General features: G+C 34.4%; 1 protein-coding gene across 7 annotated transcripts in view; it reads right to left on the minus strand.

The window, feature by feature from the left end:
• The window catches only part of LOC110453906 (protein pangolin, isoforms A/H/I/S-like), a 70,309-nt gene extending 58,480 nt beyond the window's left edge, over positions 1-11,829 (minus strand). For all 7 annotated transcript variants that reach the window (XR_002463320.1, XR_002463319.1, XM_021503139.1 and 4 more), the window contains exons 1-2: positions 11,580-11,829; positions 11,392-11,455 (exon numbers count right to left, since the gene is read on the minus strand). Coding sequence is in view for 5 of the 7 variants with exons in the window: in XM_021503139.1 (XP_021358814.1) it covers positions 11,392-11,455; positions 11,580-11,723 (208 nt within the window). In the remaining 2 variants the exon portion in view is untranslated. The remainder of the gene's footprint in view (positions 1-11,391; positions 11,456-11,579) is intronic.
• Positions 11,830-14,060: the final 2,231 nt, after the last annotated feature.

Genomic DNA, 14,060 nt, shown 5'->3' on the forward strand with positions numbered 1-14,060 from the left:
CGTTTGTACTGACCACCAGACAATATATAACAAACCTCTGAAGGACCCAGATGCTAGCGTCTTTGTTTTAATTGACTGCTGACCAATGGCTTTGTGCGATGTGACATGTAATCAGAATATGCTACCTCTGTGAGGATTGTTTTATCCGTCTATGATGGACCTGAATCTTCAGTGAATTTGTCATTTATGTTCATAACCTTAAAGTACTTTATGTTTTACTCAAATCAGTGCCACAGTGTTAATGCATCCAAGATGTCTCCACACTTTAAATCAAGATAACTGTGCCCTTCATCCTTTCATCAAGTTAAACATGTATTTGCAAGAAAGATTCCGTTTCCATGGCTATTCTATTTTATTATATTTCTGTCAAAATAACGTGAAAAAAATCTTATATCATATGATTGCATCACCAGCATAAAATCATAGCGGTTATCTCAATTAATTTAAATAATGGTAGCACAGCAGTGTTTTACCGAGGCTGCACCAGCCCAGGCATTTAGTGTATTTAATTCAATCATAATGTGTTCCCACTTCAATTACATTTACATTTTATGATGAGATTATATCACAAAATGTGAGGCAAGTATTTAATCTTGCCACCTTATCACAGCACTGCCTTGCCTCAGAAATATTATCGCTCAAATACTAAAAGGATATTATTGTGCTATGGTGATAAAATGGACCTTTAAGGTAAAAGAGTTTTAAATCCTGAAAGAGCAACTAAAAAAATGTGTGGACTTTTTCTTCTCATCTCGATAAATCTGTTTCCAATTGATAATGTTGCAGGTCTTCACAGGTTTTACAATGAGACATAACACAAATCCCAATTCCATTTCAATTATTATCACCAAATATCCCATATAAAAATACCACATTCGCTAAATTGACAATTTTTGATAGCCAAAAAAATCCTTTTATTGCCAATACATTTCCTAAACCTCTAAACTTCAAATCTAGATTATGATTTCATGAATTCATTAAAACATTTTCATCGACCACAGCATATAACCTCGTCCCTACTCTTTCTTGTAATGTGATCAAAAACAGCAAATATAAAAGAATGGCCAACTGTTGCAAAATCATTATTTCACTGTATAAACCATCTTTTATTGTTAAGACAATTTAAAATTCACTTTAATGTTTTTCTAATGAAAACATAATGAGTTGAATACTAATTACAATAAAAAGTACTTTTCATAATTATCAATAGTCAATGAGATACACACAACCTGCAGATATGATGTACAGCAAGGTTTGCCTGAATTCCAATAAATGATTGTTCGTTTAGATGATATGTAAGCACCCGAAGACTTACCTAGCCCTTTATAGGAAATCCTCTCATTCCTCACATCTACCTGGTTACCGCAAATAGTACAAAACTAAAACCTCCAGTCCGACGTAACAGGTTACCCAATGTGGTGAACACGAGGGGCACTTCCCGCTGGCGGTACTAACTAGTTTCTACCTAGTAGTTGAGACAGGTTAGATAGAATAGTAAGCCTATACCCCCGGATCATTAGACTCCTCCCCCTGCCAGACCAGCCTGTGACTGCAGACAATACTACAGAGATGATATGGATGTTGCACAAACATCAAACAGGACAAAAGACTACTGAGAACATGTAACAACCTAACATCAAACCAAACTCAGAAACACAACCAAACCATCGCCATTATCATGCAAATTCCGGCACAGGCCAAGATCAAGGGGATGCATAATTCAATATATCTTTTGGTCTTTGAGTTCTTTTTAATGTCGGTAATTATTGTTAATTAAGACCTTTTCTTGTAGATCTAATCCCAATAAACTCTACATGATTGATCTAGTTCTAACTTTTTGTGGAAAGCCTTCAGCTTTTTCTGTTGTTAGGAACACAAAAAAAGACGAGGAGACAAACTGGCTAAGAGCGAGTCAAATATCTGACCAGCTGATTAGTCAACTTCCATCTACCAAGTTTATATAGATCTACACGGGACCACATTAAAAACAAACTCTAAATACCTTTTGATCTTTTTTCACAGGCCGAAAGATCTTTCGCAGTGAAAAATTCCCAATTTTTTAATTGCCAACAAGAAACATCAAAACGGAGGTTCTATGCTAGGATATGCCACCAAAGGAAGTTAGCTAATGCTTGGAACCAGTCATCAAAGGAGTCTAATGAAATTACCAGTCCCCATCTGATTAATGTCATGCACCTCAGCACAGTCATAAGTCTGCATAAATAACCCACCATTACAAAATAAAATGGCTGTAATATTTGTATTAAAGATTGAAATTGTGGTAATTTGTACCTGTTGTGGGATATCACACCCTGTGTGCCGGAGGGATGAGAGACAATGAGCTGACCCTAACTGACCCACACCAGTACACATTATAAATCATGTGTACTGTAGTCCAGACAGGCCCTCATATACCACAGGTCCTCAAACTGTCACCAGATTAGGAACAATTTCACCTCACAAAGGTCAGAGGTCAACATGCTTAAACCACTTTATAATATGCCCTTTCAATGGTAACTCTAATAAACCTGATGATCATAACATCCCATGTGATCATATGATGCATTCACTCAAATTTAACATGCCATACATCAGTCACAAAATCACCAGATTACTGTAAATATCCTAATTATTCAATTAATCACTATCCTCAATAGTATTTCAGATCTGTTCTATTATCGGGGCATATACACTTTGGAAAATGTTAATATATTCCAAAAGAATCTGAAATTCAAACTTTGCATACTATCATGAATAAAACTAATGTTTTTAATTTCTAGCATATCATAAAACTATCATTTGTGTTATGATGACATGTGTTATACAGGGATCCAGTGGTGGGACTCTCTACCCCAATTACTCCAGTGTTCACTGACTACACATGTTCTTTGAGGAGCAGAGATAGTGTATCAGTCGTGTTACCTTATCTACCACTTTGATAAGCTGGCCAGGAGTCAGGGTCCCTTGGAGCCACCTCACACAATCAACTTGTTCACCCAAACACACACATCAAAATGGTAGCATTCTATGATTTTTTCTTACTAGCTGTGTACAGTATCTTGAAAGGAAATTAATTCTCAAATTTCATCAGTACTTATACAACTATGACAAGTAAAGGCATGAAAAAATACAATTTTTATGAGAAACAGTACGGTTATTTAATCTGGTATTGACACAATCTACATGTCGTTTCTGTCAATTTCATAATAAGCATCTACCATAGATCAACACGTAAATCATACCATCAGTTCTTCTGGTGATTCAAAGAGCATGGCAGCCATTATTGGAAAAGTTGGTGTATGTACAGTAAGTAGTATATTAGTCTATCAGATCTCACCTACACTATAGTGTCACAGTATATCACTGCCTTACTTGGGCGAGTGATTTATTTAACAGGACTGTAAATAACACATCAGGTTCCCACTGAAGATTAAAACACACTGCCTATCGCCTAATCATGAAGGCAGACATATCACTTTTCACTCACTGAACTTTTTTTCATGACACAACAAGATAAAAAGTGTAAAGTGTAAGTGATTCTTTCTTCAATCAACAAACACGCTCAGTGAATTTGTGTTAAATAGTAAGTCCTATCAGAAGACAATATAAAACATGAGCAATAACCTTATAATCGCAGAACATGATCTATAAGCAGTCAAATTTTTGGACCTTGCCTTGTCCAATATCTGAAGTGAACCTTCCACTGAGTGTCGGGGGGTATGTTGTTCTATTCCAAATTTGAAAGAATAGATAGCTAATTTTCAAGTGGAAACACAAATTAGCAATCTCCATCGATCTGCAATCAGTTGCTTATCAATTGGTAGCCAAGAACCAAAATATTTCTATGATAGCCGATATCATACTAGGGATGAACCATATGATTGCCTTTGGCAAGTGTTGGTGCTTTTTCATAAATAATCAAAAATTGGAAGAACACATGTGAAAGAACATGTTTTCTGTCCAATGACCATCCCAGGCAATCCTTTGATACCAATACTGTCGACAAGAGCAATACAGTTCACTGACTATACACAAAATCATTTGGTGTCAGGATTACTCAAAAATAGCCCCATATAGCATTATAAGTTAAAAGTGTCATTCCCTCAAAAAACTGAATAGCACAATAACAAAAACCACTACACAGTAAATATGGTATCTAACTATACATCTTTATAACAATATAACTGTAGGCAAAAACTTCTACTGTAAGTAGCTTCATAAATTCTTCATAACCACAAGGATTTCATTTTTTTTTTACCTAAAGTACATTTAGATCAATAGAATTTTTGAGTAATAAAAACTATACCAGGTACATATCCACCACTGGTACATATTACAGAAGGCAACAAGCCTGTTGTTAATCGCATTACACTGACGAAGTACCATGTACGACACCAATCAATAAGGCATGCAGCAGTGTTAACAGGTCGTCCTAAAAACACTCACTGTTCACTATATGTATTTATCAAAGATGGTCTACTTCATAAAATTCTACATTTACAAATATTTGATTATGCACAAAATACAGAATAGATCATTTCTGACTTTTATAGTTGAATATAGAATGTTCTGGTATAACAAAATTCCTTCTAGTACAGTCGACAAATAAAGAACAAGTACATCATTCTGTGGAAAAATTGCTGCATGAAATCAATATTGGCAATAAAATAAAATTGAATAAAAATATACATTTCATTGACTCTGTAAGGTCCGTAACATAATTCTGTATGGTCACTTTTTCTTTGAAGGATCTACCCTAAATATGCTACTTCAAACACTCAGTGCACTGCTGCAGGGCTGAGGAACAGCCTGGGAACCAACTCTCAAGTCTCTTTGATGTTTGGGTAAAGCAAGCGGTATCATTTAATCAAAGACTGGAGGGATAAATCTAATTTCTTGTACAATCTTGATGTCACTTCCCCATTGTAAAAGTTTCTTGTGATACTCTCAATGTGTCTGCAATTTTTTTTCATGTTGGCAAACTTCTTTAATTGGTAAAAAATCATAAACACTCTAATTTCATTTTACCATAGTTGAATTAATACATACATACATACATACTGGTATCCTATGTGCTTTTTGCTATTTACAACATATATATATGCAGATTGCAATGAAAGCAAATGAAGAATGCTCGCTCTATTTGTGGAGTAAAATTGAAACCAAAGAATGTAATGTCTTTAATAATTTCATAAGAATATCATCAAACAAAAAAGACACCACAGAGTAAAAAGTTCAAATTTACAACCAAGTTAGGTTTTGTGGAGCAGCTGGGTTACTTATCTCGGACTCCTGTAAGTAGTATACTGCTATCTTCAGTGTTAATTATCAAGGCCTAATGCGACGGCGATGGAGTTTCACATTACATAGGTTACGTCAGATGATAAATATTTCAACTTACACTTCTCTCTCCAGTAAAAGGGATATATGTCTATAACATTCAGTACTAAGATGCTGCAGAAGTTTGATTAGTTAGTTAATATGGGTCCAGGCTCACTGCCTATGAGAGCCAGTGGCTGATTAGCGCCCTCCAGATGTGCGAGTACAGGTGTCCAGGCCTACTTCCATACCTAGTCACTAACTTACCACATATGGACTTTTGTGTATATCTAAACCAGGGGTTTACAACAATTTCCTATTTAGAGTACTAGCCCATAGGCAGATTTTGTAAATTCATCTACCCCAGTCTACATTTTTCGAATTAAATACTAGAAATGTTCACTAGACTAGCCCCCAGCATCTGGCTGGTAGAATTTTACATCCCTACCAAGCAATATTTCCCAATTGTTCTTTATCTTGATAATAGTATTGATCTGCATCGATATGATTTTGACACTAGACACTCCTTTCCTAATGTGGTCACCTGTCCTACCACGTAGGTTTTCTCCGGGTACTCCAGTTTCCTCATATTAAGACCCCCAGTGCGCTAACATCCGGTCCAACAAAAGTGATTAAACTAAATATAGTTTATAGATATCCTTTCCTATGTTTTGTTACCAAAATTTAACATGCAAGTCCCACAACAAGGGCCAGTAGTATTGCAATATACCCCAATTAGTATACTGCCTAATTCTGAAATATGGATTCACTGTATTTTACCAATGTTTATAGTATGGATGAGTGAGACTAAACCTTGGTAGGTTTTTTTATTTTGTTTTCTGATAATGTACTAGAATTTAACTATTATAGTAATGAAACAAAAAAAGAACGACAAATTTCGTGTGCTGTATATACGATTAACTTGCTACAATATATAGATATATTATTATATATAGAAAAAATAAGATTAACCACCGACTAAAAAACTAGCTGGTTTCACCCTTCACAGGGCTCTTCAGGTTTATTATATTATATATAATTCACAGAGAGTTATATATATATATTCATGCTATCTACCACATCAAATATTACATGAAACATTTTTAATGGTGAAATAATTGATTCTGTCAACTAGATAAACTTAGCATCTTTCACATTGTGACAGATATTTTAAAACATGATCAGTATTTACCAATCAAAACGTTATTCCTATTCACTGTGCTCAAAGTTGCTATTTTCTGTTCAGATGGTAAAGCAAGTTGTTGTCTTGACAAATTGTTGCTCAATAAGATAGCAATTACACGATCTGATAACATTTTTGTATGCAAATGTTACCAAATAGCTGAAAACAGCAGAATTGTGTTGAGAATTGAATTGCCCATTCAAAATGGCAAGCAGCTCCATCACCAGGCCAGACATCAATAGAATATTGTATCATTTTGCCACAACATTTTTGTCATTGGAAGTACAGTTCATAAGTTTATTGGCCTACTACGTATACTAGGTACTTGTAAGGTAATACTCAGCCCCCAGGTAGTAAATAAAAAATATTTTGGTTTCAGAAATTCCAGTTTATACCAGTATTAATAAAATGTATGTGTTTCAACAGGAAACTGTTCAATAACCTCTATGTATTCTATGTACCGGTACCTTATACACAGAGAGTTAAAATAATTATTTTATATTACAAGAGGAGTTTTACTTAGCTGGTAACCTATTTTTTACAGAATTTTAAATTTCAAACAACTTGCATCACAGTAGAGCTACAATTTATACAGTTTTTGAAGTCATCAAATGGTGACATATTTAAAACAAAGTCTGTACTGTACCAGAGATATTATCTGACAGTAGACTTTAACCACCTTTGATTTTTTTGATAACGCTATGTCAGATTGTTTACATGGTTCATTTGGTGTTGTTGGGAGTTAAAATCAAGATTGGTTTTAGGTGGACAACACCAAATCTGGTGAATATATACATGTTGTAGGGGATATACAAGTATATAACTGCCTTGGAAAGTATTTCATACTCTATTTTCTTTTCATCTTCTTGCACATGATTGAAACAAAATGAAAACAATTTTTTTTTTGTGGACAAACATATCGAAATATTTCCAGATAAAGATTTTTTATGTTTAGTGTGCCATAGCTTTGATTAAGAATGTGTTCTTACTAGCAAGTGTTTACAAATATGCACTTTTTCATTGTTGTCTAAAACAGTATATTGTTGTCAACACATTGGTCCTAACATGTATTTATTGTTGTCCCAACTCATTTGTTGTCTACACATTAGTCCTAACTTGTTATGTGGTCCTAACATGTATTTATTGTTGTCTAACTTATTTGTTACTGTCTAAACATTGGTCCTAACATGTATTTATTGTTGTCCTAACTCATTTGTTACTGTCTAAACATTGGTCCTAACATGTATTTATTGTTGTCCTAACTCATTTGTTACTGTCTAAACATTGGTCCTAACATGTATTTATTGTTGTCCTAACTCATTTGTTACTGTCTAAACATTGGTCCTAACATGTATTTATTGTTGTCCTAACTCATTTGTTACTGTCTAAACATTGGTCCTAACATGTATTTATTGTTGTCCTAACTCATTTGTTACTGTCTAAACTTTGGTCCTAACATGTATTTATTGTTGTCCTAACTCATTTGTTACTGTCTAAACATTGGTCCTAACATGTATTTATTGTTGTCCTAACTCATTTGTTACTGTCTAAACTTGTTTGTTGTATTTATACAATCATTCTTATTTATGATGCTACCATTCAGGGAAGAGAGAATATAATTGGTCTGTGTAGTGTTGTCTATTACAATTGTAAACTATGCTGGATAAATCGCTAGTTAATAAATTGTACAATGTGCCTGGTTATTTAACAAATCTTTTGATGATTTGATGATTCTGTGATAATAAAAATCAAAACATGTGTATATTGTTGTCCACACGTATGTCCCAACTTGTGTGTATTGACTTAATTGTTTACCTATGAGTCTTTTGTGTTTATTTTTTGCTATACATATCCTAAACCTGTTTTTATTGTTGTGTACACACGTATCCTAACTTGTGTTATATTATTATGTAAACAAGTCCTGATTTGTATTTGTTGTGTACAAAACACATATGTCCTAATTTGTGTATTATTGTTGTGTACACGTGTGTCCTAACTTGTGTTTATTGTTGTGTACACATGTGTCCTAACTTGTGTTTATTGTTGTTTGTACACACATGTCCTAACTTGTATATGATTGTTGTGTACACACATGTCCTAACTTGTGTTTATTGTTGTGTACACATATGTCCTAACTTGTGTTTATTGTTGTTTGTACACACATGTCCTAACTTGTATATGATTGTTGTGTACACACGTGTCCCAACTTGTGTTTATTGTTGTGTACACATATGTCCTAACTTGTGTATGATTGTTGTGTACAGAAGTGTCCTAACTTGTGTATTATTGTTGTGTTCACACATGTCCTAACTTGTGTATTATTATTGTGTACAGAAGTGTCCTAACTTGTGTATTATTGTTGTGTACAGAAGTGTCCTAACTTGTGTATTATTGTTGTGTTCACACATGTCTTAACTTGTGTATTATTATTGTGTACAGAAGTGTCCTAACTTGTGTATTATTGTTGTGTACAGAGGTGTCGTAACTTGTGTATTAATGTTGTGTACACACATGTCGTAACTTGTGTATGATTGTTGTGTACAGAAGTGTCCTAACTTGTGTATTATTGTTGTGTACAGAGTTGTCGTAACTTGTGTATTAATGTTGTGTACACACATGTCGTAACTTGTGTATGATTGTTGTGTACAGAAGTCTTCTAACTTGTGTATTATTGTTGTGTACACAAGTGTCCTAACTTGTGTATGATTGTTGTGTACACACATGTCCTAACTTGTGTATGATTGTTGTGTACACATGTGTTTTAACATGGTGGAGAATGTTCAACGTTCTGTGTTCCTTTAGTTTTCCAAAAAGTTTGTTACGTAAAAACTGATCAAGAGGAAATCTTTAAAACATTTGTAAACACTCTCATTCCTGGAACTATTTAAAAAGCTGAAAAAATTGTTCATCAAAAAAAATGTAAAAAATAATCAGTCACTAGAAATGTTTCTCCCTATGTTACATCAATATTATACGAGTACACGGTTTTACTTTCATATTCAGATATGTTTTAAATAAATGTAATTTTCTTTGAAACGAAAAACAAAAATCATAGTCAGGTTTTGAAACATATTTTACCAAACTTTTCAAATAACTAGATTTATATAACATCGTGAACATCACGGTGAAACTGTTATAACGAACCAAAACTGAATATTATTCTAAAGTTTGTATGTTCATTCAAAATTGAATTTTGTCTTTTTATAAAATTTTATCTTTTCCTAGATCTACTTATTGTGGCTGCTGGTTGTATATACTTCTGGCACATATAATTAGAGGCCATTATAAACACCGGGTTTAAGTGAGACTGATCATTACTGAGTTTGATGTACCTTTGAAGTATACAAACATCTGACAAGTCTAAAATGGGGACAATAATATCTTTGAATCTGTCTCAAAGTTTGATAAGCTTACAATGGGAAGACTAACAAACTATTGCAGACTATTGCCACATCAAAAACAGGTGCTCAACTTAATTAAGATTACACTTACCTTTACCACTAATCTCATTTTTTATTGATCAAAGGGACATTTTCAAATTGTAATAAGGATAAGTTTATTTACACACAAAAAAAATGTTTTTAATGAATTATTAATGAATAATTGTCTGTTCAAAACTTTGTACTTATTGTTGGTTTATAATTCAATAAGATTCAGTTGTATTCCCTTGTGGACTTACTAGGCTACCTCTACATGCCATTAAATATTGAGCCAAATTGTGGTCCCACTATACATGGATGGGGATTTTAATCATCAGTTTTGTTGTCATTTGTTTTTCAATCAGGAAAAAAGCTTTTTTCAAAAACAATTGACTAACATGCCTCCATTTGTGTCATAAAGGTTGAGTTTTCATCAACCAGACTCATAGATTTAAGTTCTGATAGCAAACAGTTGGGGGTAATTTTTTCTCTACAACAATACACATGACTTAAAGATATTGATCTGTAAAAATGTTAATAACACTATTTTTTTCTAACATGAAAGAGTTTTTTACCAATAAATTCTAATTAAACCTGAAAATTTCCATCAAATTGCTTACTTAGTCTTCTGTTTATTCATATTCTCCACCATTTAGATATTGTGTTCTGTGTATTTACATTTTGTATGTCAATGTATGAAACTAATTATTTCCTAAGTTTAATCCCAGTGTAGGTTAAATTTGTATTCAGGGACATAAACATTATTATCTGATGTATTGTCGCTAAAACCGCTATATCTATATCTTTAGTGCACATAGATGAAAGATGAAAGTTGGCCAGGTGACTCCAGTACTGCAGATTCAAGTTGCTTGCTCAAGCAGTGATTACTTCAAACAGTCTGTATCCTTCAGGGTCAGTAGATAATGATGCCATCCTGTAATCCAATCTTCTGCTGCTATTCAAATTCAAACTGGATCCTTAGCACATGTACCACTGACCACTGCCTCTGCACATTCGGCCAGTTCAGAGTTATTTCTTGTTACTAAAAATATCCACACAGGCAACAACAAGACGTTTATTACAACGATTCCATAAGGTATCATTAAATAATGATAATTTCAAAGGAAAACTTCTTCGAATTGGAAGATAAATACCGACACATTTGTCATACGATAGCATTCAAGTCCTTTGTGAAGCGAAGGCATGTCAACCGGGCCACTGGGCCATTCATATGCTTATGAGGACACAAAGGACCTCACAACAAAAGGTGCATAATTTTACACACTCGATCACTTCCTATACACACGACATAAACAGGTCCTGTTTCACAATCCCTTTACCTCACAGACGATACAGAAATAACCAGAATGAATACCGGTACATCCGAATCAGACAGAAAATCTGGTGTAAAACTCCGTGACCCAGCGGTCAGTGCTGACCACAGTAAGCGACATGAATTTGAAAACTTACCGTCCTCTCGAACACCCTCCTTATCATTCCCAGCGTAGCTGCCACCAAGGTTATTGTTTTTGCCCTGAAATGGACAAAAATAAACATCACAAAATTATCCAGGCCACGATGGTGGCATATACTAAACGACCTAGATGAATCAAACAGGCCCAAGCGCCTATTGATGTAATTAAACTACAAGTACCTACCTCCTCTGTTTCGGTAACCAAACCCAGTTTATCCTCGGATAAATTTTCGGACGATCTCTTTTCTTCCTCGCCTTCATCTTTGTAAACTTTCACTTCATCGTTCGAGAAAAAGTCTTCGGAGCCGCCAGAGTTCACATGCGGCATTGTAAAAACACAAAATACAATCCAATCCTTTACTTTTTGATGTACTGTCTCTCACACACACGTTTTGAATCCGCCATGAATATACTCTCTGTGAAGACATTCAGATGGGAAGCGCCCAATTGGCAGCAAGCACTTAACCATTCGACCAATCAAAATCGTCGTTACAAAAAGGTTTCAGGCACAAAGAGGTCCGCTAAAGGGCGGCATTTAAATAAAATTCCGTCGATTATCCACTAATTTGTTTATTTTCCCGATGAATAAGGAGTGATTTAACGCAAGGGTAAAATTCTTAAATTTTAAGGCTTCATGCTACCACCAATTAAATTGGATAGTACACTAAAGTAAAGGGGAACGGGGGTTGCAAAGGCCAATATTTACATTTTAAAAAATGTAGGACACCACAGAGGATTTATCCTTTAGAAGCCTTCCCTTTGATGTTGGAAAACAACATCTGAAGGAGTAAATGCGTGCAAGTCATATAAAAAGGATGTGGTAGTATTACATTTTTGTGATATGATTACATTTACAATATTATGATTTGCTTTCCACATACATTAATGTAAACCTTTTCGAAGAGCAAGAAATGTATGTCTACTATGAATTTCTATAGTAACTGATCTTAGGGAAATAATATAAATGTCAAAAAAATATGCAAAGTTGCCCTATGTTTTTTTAAATATGTATTTTTTTATATGCCGTCTTTTATTGAAGTTTATAATACAGCCAAAGCTAAGAATAATTTAATCATTTATCGTTAAATCAATTTTAGTCTGTTTGTTTTAACTGAAATCCACCAGAGTTAGGACAGGCAGCAACGGTTAAAACATTCCTGTTATGCGTCTCGACTATAATGTTTTTAACTAGGACCCCTTTGATGTTGCCGCCTATCTCGAATCTCAGCGATCCGATAGACCGGCCCGCTTGCAAAGGTCAAGTGGGTTGGAAGAGAAATTCGTTCCTATGGCACATATTGTCTTTTTACTAGGTTCAATCTGTTCTTAAAACAAGCAACAGAAAACATAACATCGAACTTGTGTATTTCATCAACGTGCGCTATATTGGGTATTAGTAATTTCCATATAGAACAAGTATTTGTCGGCTTCCTTTGATCTGTCGGCAAGCCTTTGTGATACCTTATATGGCAGTACAGGCTGAGCAATGAGTCTAGATTTGTTTACACTCCATTTCCCTTTGTAGCTATCGCCACCTAGTGGATATGACCTGCAAAGTAGGTTTTTCTCGCCACCCTCGGTCACAAGAGATCTACATTGGTTTTAAAAGAAAGACATGATATTATAAGCTTGTGAAAAAAAGGCAGATATTTTATATTTTCGCCGGTAAGTTATCCGTACATCATGACTGCATGTCCGCTAGCACTGCATCTCTTCTTTCTGGTTTCTCGGGTGAAACCAAAGAGCTTGATCGTGATCTATGCTGCTTTATTAGATTGTTATAATATGCAATTATATTACTGCAATATCTACAAGATTTAATATGTAGTTGTGCTGCATAAATAATGAGATTTATGGAACGCTCGACAACATAGAAATGTAGATAAAAATATTGGAATATATCCTAACTTTGTTATGATAAATTTTTTGATCGTACATACTTTATCAGATTACCTCACGGAATTAAGTTTTAAGTGCGTGATTTCATTAAGTCTTTTTTTCTTTCTTTTTTTACCAACAACTGATCTTTTTTATTTTATTCCTTCGTTGGAAACCCTTAGTTTATAAAATTTACAATGAAAATCAGTCTGTATCTATAGCACGGAATTAGATTGTAATCTAAGTCCGTGATTTACAGTGATAATTATCACCAGGAGACTGGTCAGCTCCCCATTGTGTTATGAAGTTATTTGCTGTGATGGAGTTGTATGACCGTGGATACAAACTAAGATTTGACATAAGTGATACTAGTTATGACTCACTGTCTCCCAGTTCTTGCCATCGTGTGATTTATAGTTTCATAACCCGAGGACAATCACACGGTTAAACTGTATTGTTATACTCACATCGCACCTGTCCGACAACATCAGACTTGGTCATTCACTTACACTGGTACGTTGTATGCAATGTTGGATTCGAGGTTATTATTATTTCTTTTCCTTTCCAGGTAATTTAATGATTTTTTATCATTTTATATCAGATGCTATTGTTAATTTTGATAAATGAGCGGGTTGTCTTTTATGTTTTTCCAAAACTACTCCATGAGATTTTTAATTCGAGTGTATTCATACACAAGGCTGCCCATTGATAGGGTCAATATTGAAACTCACCTGTGGGCTTTAATTATCTCCGAAAGAAGCGGTGACGGGGGCTGACCAGCTTGGGG

Source organism: Mizuhopecten yessoensis, unplaced genomic scaffold, assembly GCF_002113885.1.
Source record: "Mizuhopecten yessoensis strain PY_sf001 unplaced genomic scaffold, ASM211388v2 scaffold897, whole genome shotgun sequence".
NCBI classification, from domain to species: domain Eukaryota; kingdom Metazoa; phylum Mollusca; class Bivalvia; order Pectinida; family Pectinidae; genus Mizuhopecten; species Mizuhopecten yessoensis.